Source organism: Bombina bombina, chromosome 2 (assembly GCF_027579735.1).
Source record: "Bombina bombina isolate aBomBom1 chromosome 2, aBomBom1.pri, whole genome shotgun sequence".
Lineage (NCBI taxonomy): Eukaryota > Metazoa > Chordata > Amphibia > Anura > Bombinatoridae > Bombina > Bombina bombina.
The window spans coordinates 621,070,066-621,091,208 of record NC_069500.1 but is presented as its reverse complement, the minus strand read 5'-3'; the positions used below and the strand labels follow the sequence as shown (position 1 = coordinate 621,091,208).

Here is a 21,143-nt window from a genome sequence, read left to right as displayed (position 1 = left end):
CCTAATGTAACAAATGAATCATCCCTCCACTCATGCAGTCATATGGGCAGAGGGAGTTGTTTGCACACTGGGGTAGAGTCATTGTAAGCCTTTCCACCAATCTTCTATTATGTCACCCGTATCATTAGTCCCTATGCTTTTTTAAGGAGCCAATTCACTACAGCGCATGCACTTCTCTGTTCTTTAGTGAATAACAAATGACTTGGAGACTGTGGAATAATGTAGTGATAACATCTCTTCCACAGCAGTTATTAATTACATGGTTTTGTAAAAACTGGAAAATTTTAACAGTGCTGCACAAATTCTGCATACAAACTTCAGATGAAACATTATAAGCAAAATAACCTAAAAAAGGACATTAAACACATTGTAGTTAAAAGGCATTTATGTTGTGTTGCTATAGAATAACATATTAGCTGTAACATTTTAAAAAAACAATTTAACATCCTTTTTTACTGCAATTATTTTTCAATAGCCAAACCCAACCACCCACCCACCATTTTACTTAAAGGGACAGTTCACCCAAAAACTTTCTCCCCATTAAATTATTCCCAATGATCCTTTTTACCTGCTAGAGTGTATTAAATTGGTTGCAAGTAGCTCCTTTACTCATATTTCAGCATTTGAAATGGCTGATTTAGCTTGTGGTTTCCTAACCTATACTGAAAGTTTTGATACTGGTGTATACGCTATTGACAAGCCTAAGTAAACACAGCCAGCAGAAGAGATTACACCCTCAGTGGGGGGCATGATAGTTAAGTAATAAAATGATAATTTTCCATTGTTCTCTCTATGTATTGAGCTTTGGTGTTCCAGACAAATATAAGATAAGGAAGCAAGTCTGTGTACATAAAGTGATAACATAATGAGATCTGATATTACCTGAAGCTCAACCCATTGTAATAGGCTGTGGTTTCAAAGCACAAAACCAGCTACTTCAGATACACAAATAAACCCGAAAATGCAATTTCTCAAATATTTTATACTCTGCAGTTGGTATAACAAGTTATTTAAAATACATTTATGGAAAAACTATTTTACAGTGTACTGTCCCTTTAATTGTAGTAGCTACTTTTGGGCTTTAGTCCACAGACAACAAGGTTAGTACAAAGTGCATTGTTTTGCAGTTTTTATCTGATAAATACACTTAAGGATAGGTATGTGGCAGAGTTAGCCTTGAGATGTCAGCAGGGTGCATTCCATGTTTTGAGAATTATAAATTACTTCATTTTTAGAGCACAACGACATGATACTGATCTAAATAAGTAATGAAACATTGCAAAGTTGTTTCATTTATATACAAATCTCAAGGTGTTTACTGTTCCTTTAAGGAATATTATATCTTTTAAGGCCCCCTTGCTGTTGCTCTCTTGAGCAACCACCTTGCTCGCCTTAATGGTAACACCCGCCCTGTTTTCACTATTTGTAGAATTTATATGATTTATACCTGCATTTTTATGTTTGCAACATATTTACTGGTTTCCCTGTATTTCCCCATCAAGGCTGTAGTTGGCAGCTTCCCTGCTCTATTGCAGTGTTTAGAATATCTTTGATCCAACTACAAAAACTTTTCATTTTGTAAAATGTATTTTGTGATGTATGATCTGATGAGTGTTGAGGTCAATACAGTTACGTTCATATGGTCTTTCTTGTTAATGGTTGCTGCTTTTTTGTATCTGTGTCTGGTCATGAGTTAAATGGGCTCTTGGTACAGTAACAGGAGATTGACAAAACTATTTTATATATATATATATATTACACACACACACCATTTTTTGGTACACCATAATTTTCCCATTGTGAGAGGTCAAGTGGTGTATACATTCCTACGAGTAAAAGACACTGATTGCAGAAGTGGTGTGTTATGTAATTAATATATTTCTTTCACAGTGGGGTCTAGAAACCTTGCCATTCAAGTCTATACCAATATATTGCTCAACTCTACAGTTATTGCAGTTGGTTGAACAGTCAGAAATTAATCACTGGGGGACAAAAAAAGAGAACTATATCTCTGAAATATGTAATCTGCTATGACTAAATGGAAAGTAAACATTATGAAATTGTAATGTAATATAAAATGTTTAATTATGTTTGCTTTATACTTTCATTATTTATTTTGTCTCCGTTTCCTATAATCTAACTCTGAAAATTGTTGGTTTTCTATATACCACTGAATTTCTGTAAAGTAATGGACACCACCATGTTATAACTTAAAGGGACACTGAACCCAATTTTTTTCTTTTGGGATTCAGATAGAGCATGCAATTTTAAGCAACTTTCTAATGTACTCCTATTATCAAATTGTCTTCATTCTCTTGGTATCTTTATTTGAAATGCAAGAATGTAAGTTTAGATGCCGGCCCATTTTTGGTGAACATCCTGGGTTGTTCTTGCTGATTGGTGGATAAATTCATCCACCAATAAACTAGTGCTTTCCATGGTCCTGAACCAAAAAAATAGCTTAGATGCCTTCTTTTTCAAATAAAAAAAAAAAAGCAAGAGAACAAAGAAAAATGTATAATTGGAGTAAATTAGAAAGTTGCTTAAAATTGTATGCTCTATCTGAATCACGGAAAAAAATAATTTTGGCTTCAGTGTCCCTTTAAGTTTCCCCTTCTCTATCTTTCCTGCTGAGTACTTTTAGGGACATATAGAACATAGGGAATAAACAAGGCTGTGTGGGACCTAGGGTTATTTAGAAGGGTTTCCGCACAGCATTGTTTGCACAAACAGAGATAAATAGAAAACTAGTTCAAACATGGTGACACACATTACTGTATATTATAGTACTTTTATAGAAACTAAACCTTTTACACTTATATTTTCAATCTTTAAACAACTAATATAATTGTAAAATGCATCTACATATTACTCTAAGGCAGTTTGCTTTGAATACATCATTATGTCTAGCATGTATTTACTGCTTATTATCCCTTTAAAAAAGGACCTCAATCTGCACAATCCCATCACTAAATGATACTGATCACACTTGCAGCCTCTTTAAATAAATAAAAAAACAAAAAACCTGGTCTCTGTATATCCTCCCATGATTATATCGTTGATGTATATATTGTCACTGCAGTACATTTTAAATAACCATTTTTTGTTTGCAGTACAACTGATATGGGGTATACAATACCCGCTTATTTAATTAGAAATTGTTATATATTTTTTTTGTTATTTAGGGAAGTCATGGATTCATTACACAGCATCCTTGGGCCAAGATGGTTAGAGCTTTTATAAACTTGGAGGCTGCAGGAGTCGGTGGGAAGGAGTTGGTGTTTCAGACGGGTATGAATTTGAACTGGTATTCAGTAACTCCACATCTGTATGTGTGAAAATACCCCCAGTTAAGTTCTGCTACTGCTTATTTTATCTTAGACTCCTGTAAAGATCTACAAGCCTATGATGCATTATATTGCATAGTTTGTTTTAAATATAGAGGCTGGTTACTAATAGTAGGAGTGGCCAGGGACTGCATTACAATATAATTTCTAGTCACATTTTTTTGTTAAACTTCAATAGGAAATAAGTTACCTGTAATTCATCCAGCTACTCTAATTTACACTGTTTAGTGCAAATTCACGTGCTTTAAATGAACAGTCTAGTCAAAATTAAACTTTCATGGTTCAAATAGAACATGGAATTTAAAACAACTTTCCAATTTTCTACTATCATCAAATTTGCTTTGTTCTGTTTGTATTCTTTGTTGAATGCTAAACCTAGGTAGGCTCATACTAATTTCTAAGCCTTTAAAGGCTGCCTCTTATCTCAGTGCATTTTGATAGTTTTTTTTGGTTTTAACAATTATATACCTCTAGTTCATGGGTGTCATGTAAATAACTGTGCTCACTCCTGTGGAGTTATTTACGAGCCAACACTGATTGGCTAAAATGCATGTCTGTCAAAAGAACTGATATGAGTCAGTCTGCAGAGGCTCAGATACAAGGTAACCACAGAGGTAAAATGTATATTTATATAACTGTGCTGGTTATGCAAAACTGGGGAATTGGGTAATAAAGGGATTATCTATCTTTCAAACAATAAAAATGTTGGTGTAGACTGTCCCTTTAAATGGACTACTGAGGATTTTTTTTAGTTAAAATATCTCTTTTTACATAGAGATGTTTATGTGATATTTTCTAGTCGGCTTTTTATAGATAGGCTGCATCAATTACAAGTGATTCAGCATTTGAGTACCATGGGGCCAATTTATTATTGTGCGGACAGCGGATCATGTCTGCCGCACATCGATAAGTGTCATTGCACAAGCATTTCTCGTGAAATGCTTGTGCAATACCGCCCCCTGCACATTTGCGGCCAATCGACCGCTAACAGGAGGTGTCAGTCAACCTAATCGTATCCGTATCTTAAGACCGCTGCTTCTTAACTCCTGTTTCCGGCGAGCCTAAAGGCTCGTGCGGAAATGGATGCATTAGGGGCCATACGGTGCTTGATAATTCGGCCCCCATGTCTCTTTAATTACCTTGTGGAACAGTTTTTTTCTGCAGCAAATTGTTGAGGTCTGATTTCTACTGAGTGGTGCTGAGGGCAACAGAAATAAATTTAAAGGCTAGATGTGGCCGTCAGGGCATGATTTGACCAGTTGTGGTTTAAATCGTATCTGTTACAGAAGAAAAAAATAATTTAAGAAAATAATAATCGGGTTAAATCAGGGGTTTTCAAACCTGTCCTCAGACTTCCCTAACAAATCTGGCCTGTTATGTTGGCCTGAGGACAGGTTGAAAACCCCCTGAGTTAGATGATATCTTTATTGGGCATCAGTGTTTTAAATATTAATTATTGAACTATTTGCAATTGCTTTTTTGTTATATTTAATCTAACAGTGAAGGCACAACTGGTTTGTGGGATAGAAGCTCATTGGATGTTGACGAAAACTCCCACAACTATTAGTGGATAGTGACAGACATGCCCCACAAGCATAAACGCAAACATTTTTTTTGTCTTATTTGTGTTCTATTTTTCAGCATAGGAACATGTTTATCGAAAGTAAAACACTGCAATATACAGTATCTCACAAAAGTGAGTACACCCCTCATACTTTTGTAAATATTTTATTACATCTTTTCATGTGACAACACTGAAGAAATGACACTTTGCTACAATGTAAAGTAGTGAGTGTACAGCCTATATAACAGTGTAAATGTACTGTCCCCTCAAAATAACTCAACACACAGCCATTAATGTCTAAACCATTGGCAACAAAAGTGAGTACACCCCTAAGTGGAAATGTCCAAGTTGGGCCCAAAGTGTCAATATTTTGTGTGGCCACCATTATTTTCCAGCACTGCCTTAATTAACCCTCTTGGGCATGGAGTTCACCAGAGCTTCACAGGTTGGCACTGGAGTCCTCTTCCACTCCTCCATGACGACTTTACAGAGCTAGTGGATGTTAGAGACCTTGCACTCCCCCACCTTCCGTTTGAGGATGCCCCACAGATGCTCAATAGGGTTTAGGTCTGGAGACATGCTTGGCCAGTCCATCACCTTTACCCTCAGCTTCTTTAGCAAGGTAGTGGTCGTCTTGGAGGTGTGTTTGGGGTCGTTATCATGTTGGAATACTGCCCTGCGGCCCAGTCTCTGAAGGGAGGGGATCATGCTCTGCTTCAGTATGTCACAGTACATGTTGGCATTCATGGTTCCCTCAATGAACTGTTGATTGCGGTGTATTGTCTGAGCACTGACAGGCTGACCCCCCCACCCCTTAAACCTCTGCAGCAATGCTGGCAGCACCCATATGTCTATTTCCCAAAGACAACCTCTGGATATAATGCTGAGCACGTGCACTCAACTTCTTTGGTCAACCATGGCGAGGCCTGTTCTGAGTGGAACCTGTTCTGTGAAATCGCTGTATGGTCTTGACCACTGTGCTGCAGCTCAGTTTTAGGGTCTTGGCAATCTTCTTAATGCCTAGGCCATCTTTTTCAGATCCTCAGAGAGTTCTTTGCCATGAGGTGCCATGTTGAACTTCCAGTGACCAGTATGAGGGAGTGTGAGAGTGATAACAACACCAAATTTATCACAAATTCACACCTGAGACCTTGTAACACTAACGAGTCACATGACACCGGGGAGGGAAAATGGCTAATTGGTCCCAATTTGGACATTCCCACTTAGGGGTGTACTCACTTTTGTTGCCAACAATTTAGACAATAATGGCTGTGTGTTGAGTTATTTTGAGGGGACAGCAAATTTACACTGTTATATAGGCTGTACACTCACTACTTTACATTGTAGCAAAGTGTAATTCGTTCAGTGTTGTCACATGAAATATATAATAGAATATTTACAAAAATGTGAGGGGTGTATTCACTTTTGTTAAATACTGTATATTTAAAAACTGTTTTTATATGCAAAAAAATATATAATGTCCCTTTTAAGGAGTAAATATATTAATTTTATTCCTTATCTATTGTTGTAAGAAAAAACAAATCTATATGTTTTTTTGTTTTTTACATGATGAGTCTTGTGATGATTTGCTTACATAGTTGTAATTGGTCTGCTATACCTTTTTTTTTTTTTTTTTTTTGCTTTTGCATTGTCTGCCTGCATGGTATAAAACATGCAATGCAAAATATTTATTATCTCAACAGCCTTTCGTTTTGTTCACTTTCCTTTTGTATATTTGATCTGTTGGGATTGAGTTTGATTTGATTGTTTTTTGCCCTTATTTGCAAATGTTGGTTCCATGGGTGTAACCTTTAGTTACTAGGCAACCATTTGGGTGATTTCACACATTGGTGGAGTATTTCCATACTAGCCAGCCTGTAAATTCTTGTACTCTTTCACTTGCTGTTTGTCTGAGGAAGGAGCTGATTACCTGGAATTCAACTGCACACTTTTCTTACAAATATACAATATTTTATATATTCAGTGGACAAAAAAAAAACCATTCCAATGAAAATTTAAAAAGCATCGAACTTAAAAAATAAAATTAAAATAAAAACTCCCCAATTGTTATCTATCGGGAGTGTGAAACAAGCACAATAGCAAGAGGTGTTTAATGTTCCTTTAACACTGAAAATTATTAGCTAAAACCTATGTCAAAAATTGCTGCACTAGTCTTTAATTGGGCTTGCTGATAGATTTTATTGTCTATAATAACTAGTATTTATATAGCGCCTTTCTCCCAGTGGGACTCAAAGCGCTTTTTCAGCTCTCGCTCTCGGAATTAACCAAATCGGCAGCTGAATAGTAATAGTTGTTATTATTACCCAATTTAATGGTACTCATTTTATCGACCCCGGAAGGATGAAGGGCTGAGTCGGCTCTGCCGGGATTTGAACCTGTGACCTTGGATCTTTTTTAAACAGTCTTTTTTGTACTCAGGGCATTTACCAACTGAGCTACCTCACCGGCCTTAGTATGTGTCTTTTTGTGTTTGGTAAAAAAACAAGCACTGGTCACTAAAATATAAAGATTTAATAATATAAATGACGACATGCTCAGTAGCAGCATTTGCTAGCAGAGGATTGTGGAAGTTATAGACCCAGATATTGATCTTCATGGTGCTGTAGCCTAGAAAACTAAATCCAGCATGTAGACGTCAAACTACACATCCACAACCTATACCTGCGTTTTTAAATAAAAAAAATATAGGCATTTCAGTGGAAAAAATGTTTGTAAATAGTACTCCCTATCCTTTCAATGGATAGTGCAATATCAAGAAAATGGCATGCTCTAATTCGCTAACCCAGCAAAGGGGTTAAACACACAGTAGAAGTAGCACTGCTGGTCTAAAGCAGAAATCGTTGCTGATTATATCAGTGTTGATTGGACTACACAGTAGTGCAGGGTCGGAAGTCATAAAATTAAATACATCTTAAAAAAGCTATAGAAGTAAATGAAAACCTCCACTAGCCTTGATCGGCTTTGCATTATCTTGCATAAATAATTTTAGTACAAACAGTGAATTAGTACCCGGAACCCAAGAGGCTTTCTGTTTGTGATCCTCATGCACATGTTGTTGCTTCTGACCAATAAACAATAATTTTTTACTTGCTCTGGAGCTGCTTGTTGCGTTGTTTTGTTGTATAAATCATTTTAGTGTGGTCTCTTATAGAAATCTATTACCTGACATGAGTACAGTAGTGCGCACCATATTACCACTTGCTCAATAAATATCAATCATCCTCTTGTTATAGCACTGCAAAAATGCAAGTAGTATTGAAGAACAATATATTGCATTCCAATGGTGTTACAGCTCCATATTGCTTGCAGTTTTTCTGCTTCATTAATAATACAGACCCTAGTGTGATAAATGAAGATCAGACTACAATTGGCAGCAATACCACAGTTTCTTTCAGTTGTAATGATGAAACTGAGAAGATTTATTTTCTTTCCTTATGGTTTGTTAAAGGGACAGTATACACCAATTTTCATATGTAATAGACACTACTATAAAGAATAATATGCACAGATACAGATGTAAAAATCCAGTTTAAAACCATTAGAAAAACTTACTTAGAAGCTCCAAGTTTAACTCTGTTGAAAAGGCTAGCTGTAAAGTGGGTGTATAGCAAAAAAATAAGACACTCCCCCTTCCTCTGCATATGAAACGACTCTTTACACAAACATGAGCAAGCTGGAGTAGGTAGACATCAGTATACTTTAAAACTTTGGGGCTTGGGTAGGAATCTGAAAACCAGGGCAATGCTATTTAAAAATAAGCAAAACCTATACATTTTTAAAAAAAAAAAACTGTATAGGCTATATAAATGGATAATCTACAAAACATTTATGCAAAGAAAAATCTAGTGTATAATGTCCCTTTAAGATAACAAATTCAGTAAAGGCTTTAGATTCATATAATAAAAATTGAGGGATTGAGAGCCTGCTTATTTAGATAGCAATGCTTCGAAACAGATGGATTGTTCATTAATTCATCATTCTAATCAGTCATGAAAGTACACCTACCAATTTATTTAACAAGGGCAGTCTCTATTTTGTGTTTGTTTTTTGTTTTTGTTTTGTATATAAGCCATAGGCTAATCTTTACAGTTGCACTTTGGAGTTTGTCGCATACATAAATTATAGATATTAATGCTAAAGGTGAGGCAAGCTGTGTAAGATAAGTAGTCAATTATTCACTGTAGTAAATGTACAAGTTATAAAATGATGTGTGGCTTATTTAATATTCATACTTTGTATTGTGTTTGAAGGCCTTGCATATGATTTTGCCTACCAAAATGAAAATTGTAATGTCATTCCATAGCAGAATATCTACCTGCATAACAAGTATCTACCTACATTTGTGTATTAATCAGTTTCAATATCAGAGATGAGGGAACCAGAGACAGCTGTGTTACTTGCATGTATTTCCTTTACTACAAGCGGTATTCTTTACAAGTTTGTTTTCTAGTAAACAAAAAGCGTGTAATCATCCTTTTTTTTGAATGCATTAGAAAAGTATTCATGTAGCTGTATTAATGAAACTCTGTTGAACATTATATTAGTTTGGGGAGAAATGTGATTTATTAAATATTAAAAAAAAGCAGATAAATGATATGCATATAAAATATTATTGAATATTATTTTGAACATTTAAACAAAGAGATATCCGTTCCTATAGTAGCAGTTTTTTCTTAAATTAGTGGTTTTAAATTAAAAAGAATACGACTATTTAAAAATAAAAAACAACAAAAAAAACCAAAACGTGCATCTCTTTGCTGGAGAATACCAAAGGCACCTTTACCTCATCTGCCCTGTATATGTGTGCCCGCATGCGGTATTTAGGTAGAGCTATGGGATTGGCTGACAACGTGCCAGTCTGAGACTGATACCAGAGCAAAGTTTTCTTGTATATTAACACAGAAAATTTTATTTTTAAAATAAGGAATTAAGGAGTCCTGAAGTGGCCGTGCAAAGTGTTTTTTTTCTTCTCATGCGTGTGTTTTAGAAAAACATTTTCATGTTTTCTTAGTTAAAGGGACAGTCAAGTCCCAAAAAAACTTTAATGAATCACATAGGGCATGTAATTTTAAACAACTTTCCAATTTACTTTTATCACCAATTTTGCTTTGGTCTTTTGGTATTCTTAGTTGAAAGCTAAACCTAGGAGGTTCATATGCTAATTTCTTAGATCTTGAAGGCCGCCTCTAATCTAAATGCATTTTGATAGTTTTTCACCACTAGAGGGCATTAGTTCACGTGTTTCATATAGATAACATTGAGCTCATGCACGTGAATTTACCATTGAGTCAGCTCTGATTGGCTAAAATGCAAGTTTGTTAAAAGAACTGAAATAAGAGGGCAGTCTGCTGAGGCTTTGATACAAGGTAATTACAGAGGTAAAACGTGTATAATTATAACTGTGTTGGTTATGCAAAACTGGGGAATTGGTAATTAAGGGATTATCGATCTTTTAAAACAAAAAAATTCTGGTGTTGACTGTCACTTTAATTAAAATGTGCTCACAAATAAGTAAAGCACGCATACGCTTTCCCAAATCAAATCTGTTTTTAAAAGTAGTTTTAAAAACTGGTCACTTATTTATTCAAATTTAAAAAGATATCACTCAAGCGATAAAATAGGTGCGCTATAATATATAACCTATAAAAAAAAAATATATATATATATATATATATATTAGTGACAAAAATCATATGATACCAAAACATATGAAAAATACTAAATAGTTAAAAGTCCAGTCCCAAATGGAGGTGAAAGAAATAATAGTCCGGTGTTAGGTCGGCTGCACTCTCAAACGTTAGATCATCAAAGTCCTAGAACACAGAAGGAGAGGCACCTTTTCTGTCTTTTAGGACATTGATGTTCATTCAAATTTACATTCACTTTAAGTATATGGGGAGATTTACTATCAATGCAGATGGACAGGTTTGCAAGTAGCGAATCTGTTCGCCTACACTCGCACAGCAAAATTTAATATTGCACAAGAGGTTTCTTGTGCAATGCAGTCCCTGCTCCGGCACAACCAGTTGAGAACCCAATGTAGTAAGAGAATAATTACTTGAAGCTAACAGTGAACTGTTTGTAGCTGTACTTTTCCTAAAAACATCAGTGTGAATCATATTGTAATCTGATTTGTAAATGGTGCATTTTAAAAGATATAATATAAACGCCTTATCCTGGCTAGACATGTTCTGAACTTGTTATAGGAAATCGCTCTCATCCCCCCACTGTAAGTCAGTGCTAGAGATTCCACATCACAAGACACAAGGATAGTACTGGATTCGAAGTGCATGTTATTTAATTTATTAAGCACATCCATAGTGTCACGGTTATAGGAAGGTAGCGTAAGTCTGTTATCAATGTGTTTTCTAGACTTTTCGCATAGTGATAAGTTGCAAGATGGTAGAGTAGTTCAATCTCTATTTACCTTGGGGAGAAAATACAGGGTGTGTACTTTAGGGAAATCTACAAACAAGAAATATTTTTCTTGTGCATTAATAATTTTCAAATTAAAGACTTCCAGAATAATTTTAGTGTATAGTTTCAGAAAATCATAGGTGGGATCAGAGAATAATCCCCTGTGGTTGTATTTCTTTAGACTTGTTGAGTTGACTCATGGCTTCACTTACATACATTTCTTTGTGCCATAAAACTATATTGCCCCCCCCTTGTCACTTGACTTGATGATATCATTCCAGGATTGTAAATATTTCAGGGCTTGTTGGGTTTTTTGTTTTTGTTTTGCAGCTTTAGTTAGAAGATATGTAAATATACTAGTAGCTCTAATTAAAATCAAGTTTAGCAACTTTAAATATAGGCTCTTGCTGTTCAGAAACAAGTTACATAATAAGGAAGGCGGCTATGTAAATTTGTTTCGGTGAACAATATGGGCTGCAGTTTTCACGCCTTTGCCTGATTTATTGTCTTTAATTGCTATTCAGAAAACAAGTGGATTTGTCTCAGCTCATTTGTGCCAAATCACCTACCAAGCAAGTCAGATTAAAAGGCAAAACCCTAACTTTCATGTCATTTACAAGCAAAGACACAAGCATTTGTATGTTTTTCAACAAATATATAAATTTTTGCTTGATATTCATATGTAACCCTATGTTTGCAAAAGTGCAATACACATCCACTCACAAGAATTATGAGACGTATTCTATTGCAGTTCTTTTTGAATAAACATGACATATATGAATGGTTTGATGTATATGGAAGCAAATATGTTTGAAAGTATGAGGCATTTAGGGCTAGATTACAAGTGGAGCGCTATGTTATTCCGCGTCCGCAAACGGGTAAATTTGCCTGTTTGCAGGCGTGTGAAGAATAACTAATCTTTAGAAGTGACTGGTTATTGCTGCCGTGAGCTTGCGGTAGCAATTAGCACTCCGAAAATTGGTTAATTTTCTAAATATGCCCCAATAGCTCCCAAATTTCAATGTATTCATCTTTATAAAAAAATAAAAATATTATCATTTTTATTTTTTAATAAAGTAACTGCGTAAGGCAGTTGTAAGGGGCTAAGGTTGTCAGGTGTGGGGTGTTTGGAAAAAAAAGAGAAAAAAAACGGCTGAAAAGTGCTTTTACATTGCGATCTATGGGAACTGTGTGCTCCCTGTAAATATATAAGCTTATATACATATAGTATATATATTTATGTGTATATACTCATATTAACACATACCTATATATGTATATAAGCTTACACATATACATTTACATTTGCTTCCCATCGCTGCGCGACGTATCCTCTTTGTTGAGAATGGCATAAGAATGAGGCTCCCATTGGAGCCTATGGAAGCGCGCTCTTGTGAGTGCAATGCTTCTGTGCAATGTGAAGTCGCATTCGCATTGCACCTCACCTGTAATACCAGCTCACATTTGCGTGCGCTGGTATTGCAAAGTGCAGCGCAAATATCGCTTTAGCTAAAGCATTATTTTGTTCTCCACTTATAATCTGGTCCTTAATGCTTTATGAGTGTTTGCTTTGTGTTTTTCCTCACATTTCTGTATATCGCTCATGTTCTGTTTTTGTTCACAACAGGCCCAGAAAATCCCTGGCTAGTACAGGCCTATGCTTCTGCTGCAGTTCATCCGTGTGCTTCTGTTGTTGGCCAGGAAATTTTCCAAAGTGGAATTATTCCTTCAGATACAGACTTTCGCATATATAGAGATTTTGGCAATATTCCAGGTTTGTCGAAAGTTTGCAGTTTTATATATTAAGTTGTGTATTTTCCTATTTAATTTGGAAGGATAGCTAATAAAAGAAACAACTTCTATATACATCTGCATCATTATTGCAAAAAAAAGAGAGAAAAAAAGTGTGATTTATTTTCATACCAGCAGGTATTTAAGAATGGTGCCTGTAGTTTTCTGTTTGTTTAGCTATAGTCTATAGTTTAGCTCAATTCTAGCAGAGATGGTTATGCCATGATGTAGGAGAATAATAGTAAACACCTTGAGATTTTTATATAAAATGCTTAGCTATGCATAATTACTTTTCCCAATAATGTATTTATTTATTTGCCCCCTATTCACGTAGTTTAGCTCTGAAAATTGAGGATTTTCTCATTCTCAGAATTTAAAATCCATCCTGCTGCTTTCTCAAAGCTAATCCTGCTTTATATATCTTTTCCTGATTGGCTTTAGCTGATAACAATGGCAAAACAATGTATTTTATATTAAAGGGATATTCCGGTTCAAATTATATGCACATAGATAAATTACACATTTGAACAGGAACATATTTGTAATATACATGTATTGGCAAAAATGCTTCTAGTAAAATGTATCACTGTTTTACTGTTAACAATTTTTTTTGCTGCACGTGAAGCATAGCTAGATATTCTCATTGCACCAGCATTTTAAATACTGCAGCTGCTCATAGTGCCAGTGGGGTTTGTATCATGTCAGCAAATAACAAATTGAGTCATTGCCAGATGGTACAAGCAATTTAGGCTCTCTGAGCAAGTGCTGTGTTTAAAATGGTACTGATTTTCAGCGGCATTTGCACATATATTCTGTGAGGGCCCGTGCGCCCGTACTCAAACACTAAGTGGCTGAGATGTGTATTGCTTCGGAAGATGTAACTTGTGTCATATAAGCTACTGCTAACACTTTGAGAAGGTGGGAGGGCACGGGCCCTCACAGCATATGTGCGTATGCCACAGAAAAACATTTATAGCTTATTATTATTTTGCTAATGGAAGTATATTGCAAAAATGCTTCTATTTCAAATTGAAATTCATCCATGCACATTTCATTGTTGACCTTTCTATCCCCTTAAAAACAGAAATCCTAGTTCTTATCAGGGAAACAAAATGAGAAATGAAGTTATCTAAGATTGTATAAAGAGAACAATAAACATTGTACCTTTTGTATATATGTATGAGGATCGCGTTTTACAATATCAAGTGTCTTCTGATAAATGCAGCTGGCAGTTGTTTGAATCTTACATAAAGGAGGCCAAGAGAGACTGGCGTTTTTTACCTGCGCTAATTCCTTCCTTGGCTGATTGCTAAAGTAGCATTTACCGTGTACCCTCTTATCTATAATTCTACTACTGTTTTTCACTTTAGAAACAGGAATCAGGGAAGAATCTATGCATTTTGAGTCACTAGAAAAGGATGTTTGTTTTTCGTTCCTCTTAAAAAGGAATAAGGTTTCACACGAGATAAGTCACGATATTACAGCAGGATCTTTCCCTCTGTTAATCAGCATACATTATAGCAATAAATGACTTGAGTTCCTGTTTTTTTATTTGTAATGGTTATGGGATTGTATTTATAAAAAATGCTTATCAAACTTCTCCATTATTTCTCAGCACTCAGTTACCTTAAAGGGACGCTGAACCCAATTTTTTTTCTTTCGTGATTCAGATAGAGCATGCAATTTTAAGCAACTTTCTAATTTACTCCTATTATCAATTTCTTTGTTCTCTTGCTATCTTTATTTGAAAAAGAAGGCATCTAAGCCAAGGAGCCAGCAAATTTTTGGTTCAGTACTGGCATCTAAACGTACATTCTTGCTTTTCAAATAAAGATAGCAAGAGAACGAAGGAAAATTGATAATAGGAGTAAATTAGAAAGTTGCTTAAAATTGCATGCTCTATTGGAATCACGAAAGAAAAAAATTTGCGTTCAGTGTCCCTTTAAATGGCCTTTATATAGTGATACAACTACGTCTCTAAACTGTTAGAGCATGTCATTTTGTCACTAATGATGCTGTAAATTTATGTGTTTAAAGGGATAGTAAACCCAAAAAATTTCTTTTATGATTTGGATAGAACATACAATTTTAAACAACTTTGCAATTTACTTCAATTATCAAATTTGCTTCATTTTCTTGTTATCCATTGCTAAAGGAACAGCATTGCACTACTGACAGGAAGCTGAACACATCTAGTTAGCCAATCATAAGAGACAAATGTGTGCAGGCACCAATCAGCAACAGCTCCCACTAGTGTATGATATGTGCGTATTCTTTTTCAACAAGGGATACTAAGAGAACAAAGCACATTTGAAAATAGAAGTGAATTTAAGTGTCTTAAAATTACATGTTCTATCTGAATCATGCAAGTTTAATTTTGACTTTCCTATCCCTTTAACCCCTGTAGACCCAAGTGGTACTTTCACTATGCATTTAACCCCTTTGTGTGGGTTAAACACATAGACTTGCAGCGTTGCTAGTGATAAAATGACAAATTAGTGTGTGCAATTGTATCACTATGATGGTCCTTTATCATGACAGTTTGTAATGTTTTCCTTTCTTGAGTCACTTATCAGCTTAGGCAAATACTTACAGGGACATGAAATACAAAATTATGCTTTCATGATTCAGATAGAGCATACGTTTTTCAACAAGTTATCTATGATCAATCTATCAATTTTGCATCATTCTCTTGGTATACTTTGTTGAAAGAGGAGCAATGCACTACAGGAAGCTAGCTAAACACATCTGGTGAGCCACTGACAAGAGACTTACATGTGCAACCTCTAATCAGCAGCTAGCTCCCAGCTTCTGAGCCTGCCTATGTATGTTTTTTTAAAAAAAAAAAATTACCAAGAGAACGGAGCAAATTATATCATAGAGGTAAATGGGAAAGTTGTTTGAAATTGTATATTCTATCTGAATCATGAAAGGAAAATGTTGGTTTCATGTCCCTTTTTAAAATGGGCCTGTAAAGCCTACCTAATGCTATTGTTGCCATATACTTCTAATGCCTATTTATGTCCCTATTAGGAATAGACTTGGCTTTCATAGAGAATGGCTACATCTACCACACAAAGTATGATACAGCAGACAGAATCCCTTCCGACTCCATCCAGAGAGCAGGTTTGTACTGTACCGTTTCTGTACAAAATAGCATCACAACGGACTTATTTCTACAGCGTTACATTGTACAATAAACCACTAGCTATAATGCTCTTTTTGTTATGTATTTATTTTAAAATAATGTGATCTCACTTATTCTTTATGAGATTTATTATCTGTTTAATAAAAGGACATTAAACACTGAGATTATTCTATAAAAAGTTTAATTTTCAGTAGTAAAAAAATCTTTGCAGTAGGCTTTCTTTGTTTGTGTCCTCGTTTCCGGTAATTAAAGGGACATTGTACTGTAGAATTTTCTCCACTTTTGTGTGTGTTCCCAACAATATGTTTTACTTGCTGGAATGTAACAAATTGTTTATAAGTAGCTCCTTTACCTTTATTTTGTCATGTAAAATAATTGTTTTTGTATGTTAAAACCAGCACCTATGCTGAACATATAAATACTTTAGTATTCTCTATAGAAAATCTACAATATGTAAACAAGAGGCAACAAGCCACAATTAAGTTCCTAATGGGTGGGGGGAGAAGATATGTAATAACATTTTCTTTTTAAATTGCTATATATAAGTATTGGCCATTTTGTATAGATGGTGAGCTAAGATAAAGAGGCCTTAATGTAAAGAAAGATAGATACGATTAAGAGGTCTGCCATTTCTGCATGCTCAGCCTTTTTATGTGGGCATGTTTTGAGAACCATGGATTGAGGGTTCAAACAGCAAAAACAACTATTTCATATACAACAATAAAGGAACATTTTTCCATACATTTTTATACTGGTATAGGTCATTGTAAACACGTTAAGGAGAAACTAATTTTACAATATAATTGTACGATACAACATTGATAACCAAGTATGACAGACAGTCATAGTAACAATCTGCATAAGGCTTATGATATTCTTGCCGCATTGCATGGCTTTAGTCCTTGATAAATGCATAATAGTATAGTCCAGTAACTTTTAGTAGTGAGGTGAGGTTATGCGCCCACCTATTTGAGCTTGTTATACAACAATTTTTATATTTATGACAAAACAAAACAATAATAAAACAATAATAAAACAAAACAAAAAAAAACCTTTATTGTGTAAAGTGGGGGAGGAAGGGGGAATGAGTTTTGGCCTTCTATAATGAGGTCAGTTACGAGTAGTCCACCGCATAAGAATGTTATAATTAGAAGCCTTTACCTTCCCATGTTAATTGCATGAGTTCATGTGTCACTATTCTGCCTGTTTTCCAGAAATGGTAGCAAATCCCTGACCTTGCTCCTCCATTCTTGCAAGCTTGGTGTGTGCTGTGTTTTCCAGTGCTTAGGTATTAGACCCTTGGCTGCACTGAACATCAGAAGCAGCAGTAGGTGCTTCGCTTCTCCGCATACTTTGGGTTACTCGTGGTATAATAACTGGTTTGGGTTAGGTAAAATAGTTAGCTCAAGTACTCTTCCCATTTCCCCCAGCACGGTATCCCAGAAGGAACCGATGCAGGGGCAGGACCACCACACATGAAGAAGTGTGCCTTCTTCCCCGCAGCCCCTCCAGCACTCTCCATTAGTATTAGGGTATATTTTTCTGAGTCTCTGTGGGGTCAGGTACCAGTGACTCATGAACTTATAGTGCATTTCCTGTATGCTTGCTGATACCAAAGTCTTCTTTGCCTTCTCAAATATTTTAAACCATTCTGTAGTCTCTATAACTTGCCCAAGCTCCTTATGCCAAGCATGCACATATGAGGGTAGGCTTTGGTCTCCTTTTTGTAAGAAGAATTTTATAAAGTTGGGATATTAAGTGTTTTGGGAGTTGGGTAGTTACACATAGGTTCTCAAAAGAGGTCTTTTGTCTCTTAAAATGTGTTTTATGCCCGAAAGTTGAATAGTAATGAGTAAGATGTGCCATGCAGAACCAAGAGGATAACTTGTGAACATCCCACTCTGCAAGTTCAGCCTGTGATTTGATTTTCCCTTGGTGCAAGACATGTGTAATTGTATTGTCCTTTAGTGAATATGAGTGTGCAGGGCCACGTGCTCCGTGTCCCAGTCCGATATCTGGGTTCTCTTTTATAGGGGTTAAAGGCGAGCAGGGAGAAGAGACATATGTCTCCACTCGGAGCATTCTGTCCCACATTGAGAAGATCTCCTTTAGAAGCGGGTAGTTTTCTATTAAGTCTGGATGCTTAGACGGTGTAACCCACGCTAAAGATCCGACATTGCCCCTTTTGTAGTATCTCACAATCTGTATCCAGGCTTTACTCTTAGGGTTATGGCACCATTCAACTAATCTTTGTAGGTTTATGGCTTTTCGGTAAGTCTCCCTAGCATTTTGCGTTGGGTTTTGGGTTTAATCCCATTCCATATAAATGTTTCTATGGACAACGGTATTTGGTGTAATAAGTGTGAGGGTGTGGAGATCGGTATAGTCTGCAGAATATAGAGAACCCTAGGTAAGATATTCATCTTGACGATGTTGATCTGGCCTAACCATGATATATTTTTGTTTTTCCAGCTGGAGAGATCTTTCATAGCATCATCCCTAATTGCCCTATAGTTAAGGTCTGCTAATTCCCTTATTTGTGATGTGAGGGTAATACCCAAGTATTTAAGAGATGATGGTGCTATTTTAATAGGGCATTGTTGTTTTTAGTCTGTCAAATGTACTAATGGGCTCTGTTATGTTTAGTATTTCGGTTTTTGAAGGATTTAAAAGAAAATTCGACACTGCTCCATATTCAGCAAACTCTGTAAGAGCTGCCTGGAGTGACAGAATTGTATCTGAGATTGTTAAGAGGATGTCGTCCGCGTACATCACGATTTTATGTTCAGTGTTGCCTACCTTGGGCAAACAGAAGCGGAGAGAGAGGGCAGCCTTGTCTTGTTCCGTTGTAAATTTGAAAGGTATCGGAAAGTATGCCCGTTAACCCGCACTTTAGCGTTGGGTGTAGAATATAATGAGAAAACACTATTGATGAATTTGGGCCCAAAACCAAACTTAATCAGTGTGTGACACACAAATAACCATAGAAAAACTATACAAGAGTATAGTAATAGAGTGTGCCAGATAGCTCCAAAAACCTCGTTAAATGGCCAAAATAGCTAAGTTTGTCTCTATGATATAGGACATCAATAATTGTGTATGAGTGAAAAAGAAACAGAAACAAAAAATGACCAAAATATATTGTAGGATGTAAAAATGTGATAACCGGATAAAAAGCCCAAAATAATTGCTCAAATAAAGGTTAGTGACATTTGGATTCAATATCTGTAATAAAATAAAAAAAGTTTTATCATGCAAAAGTCCCAAAGATGGTTGTGAACGATGTCTCAAAAAAGTAAGTGTCTCTAAAGGTGAAATGAAGACTCCGGTGAAATGGTGATATCTAGGTGCAGCAGGCTGCTGGACTTGGGACTGTGTGATCAAACAGTATATCTAGAAAATGAACAAAAGAAGACAGCGCCTCATAGTGCAGGTAAGTTTCATAAGCTGGGATCACAAAGAGAGACAAACGGTTGTAGGTATACTTACAAGAGTACTGGCACTCTTATATAAAGAAGTGCGAATAGGCAGGCTGACATTCAACAGCAGTCAGTACGCTGGAACGGATGGCATCCAAACTTCAAAGGCGCAGCTGTGGGCTCTCCTCCACAAGCAGAAGGGGATCGTCTGGATCAGCACTGTGTTGGAAAAAAAGCAGCTTTCACTGCATACAGCATCCACTTGAGGCTGATAATCGCCAACGGTATCCCATCAATAATAAAAGCTGTGTTTTGGAAAGAAACCCTTGCAGAAACAATCAGGGTATATGCAAATAAAAAGCCAAATGACAAGGCTTATGAAAAAGAACTATGAACAATTTATTTTATGAGCTTAAACGCGTTTCTCGGCCGCAAGCTCCTGGCCGTTTCCTCAGGTATAGTATAGTCTGCAAGGGTTTCTTTCCAAAACACAGCTTTTATTATTGATGGGATACCGTTGGCGATTATCAGCCTCAAGTAGATGCTGTATGCAGTGAAAGCTGCTTTTTTCCACACAGTGCTGATCCAGACAATCCCCTTCTGCTTGTGGAGGAGAGCCCACAGCTGCGCCTTTGAAGTTTGGATGTCATCCGTTCCAGCGTACTGACTGCTGTTGAATGTCAGCCTGCCTATTCGAACTTCTTCATATAAGAGTGCCAGTACTCTTGTGTGTCTACCTACAACCGTTTGTTTCTCTTTGTGACCCCAGCTTATGAAACTTACCTGCACTATGAGGCGCTGTCTTCTTTTGTTCACATAAATAACCAGTTCATCCGGTCAAATGCCTTCTCCGTGTGGATACCAAAACTAGTGGGGTATTATTAATTTTGGAGTGGATGATAAGTTACAAAACCATGAGTGTGTTATCTCGGGTAGGGATGAACCCTACTTGCTCAGATGAAATCAATTTGGGTAGGAACCTATTCAAGCTGTTAGCTAATATTTTGGCTAGGATTTTGACGTCCGAATTGAGAAGAGATATGGGGCGATAATTCTCCGGTTTACCAGTGGGTTTACTAGGCTTTGGCATCACAGTGATGTGTGCCTCTAACATAGTACAGTACTAGTTAGTATGGGGCAGTCAGATAGCTGATTAAAAATCGTTAGTAGCTGTGGTGCTAATATATCTGAGAAAGTTTTATAATATTTCATGCCAAAGCCATCTGGACCTGGACTCTTGCCTGTGGGCAAGTCCTTGATAGCCTTTAGTATTTCCTCTTTCTTCTTAAATGGGGAGAGTCTGCATTCATTACTTTTGGGAAATACAGAACCTGACCACCAGGAGGAGGCAAAGACACCTCAGCCAAAGGGTAGTACTCTTCGAAATGGTACTGGAGTTTTAAGTAGTCCTGTCAGCCTCTCAGTGAGAGCATGGG

The 21,143-nt window shown here is 36.3% G+C and overlaps 1 protein-coding gene across 1 annotated transcript in view; it reads left to right on the top strand.

Annotated features, from left to right (window-relative positions):
• The window catches only part of ERMP1 (endoplasmic reticulum metallopeptidase 1), a 189,739-nt gene that overhangs the window by 23,811 nt on the left and 144,785 nt on the right, over window positions 1-21,143 (top strand). The window contains exons 4-6 of the mRNA XM_053702559.1: window positions 3,186-3,291; window positions 12,977-13,123; window positions 16,174-16,266. Coding sequence (XP_053558534.1) covers window positions 3,186-3,291; window positions 12,977-13,123; window positions 16,174-16,266 — 346 coding nt within the window. The remainder of the gene's footprint in view (window positions 1-3,185; window positions 3,292-12,976; window positions 13,124-16,173; window positions 16,267-21,143) is intronic.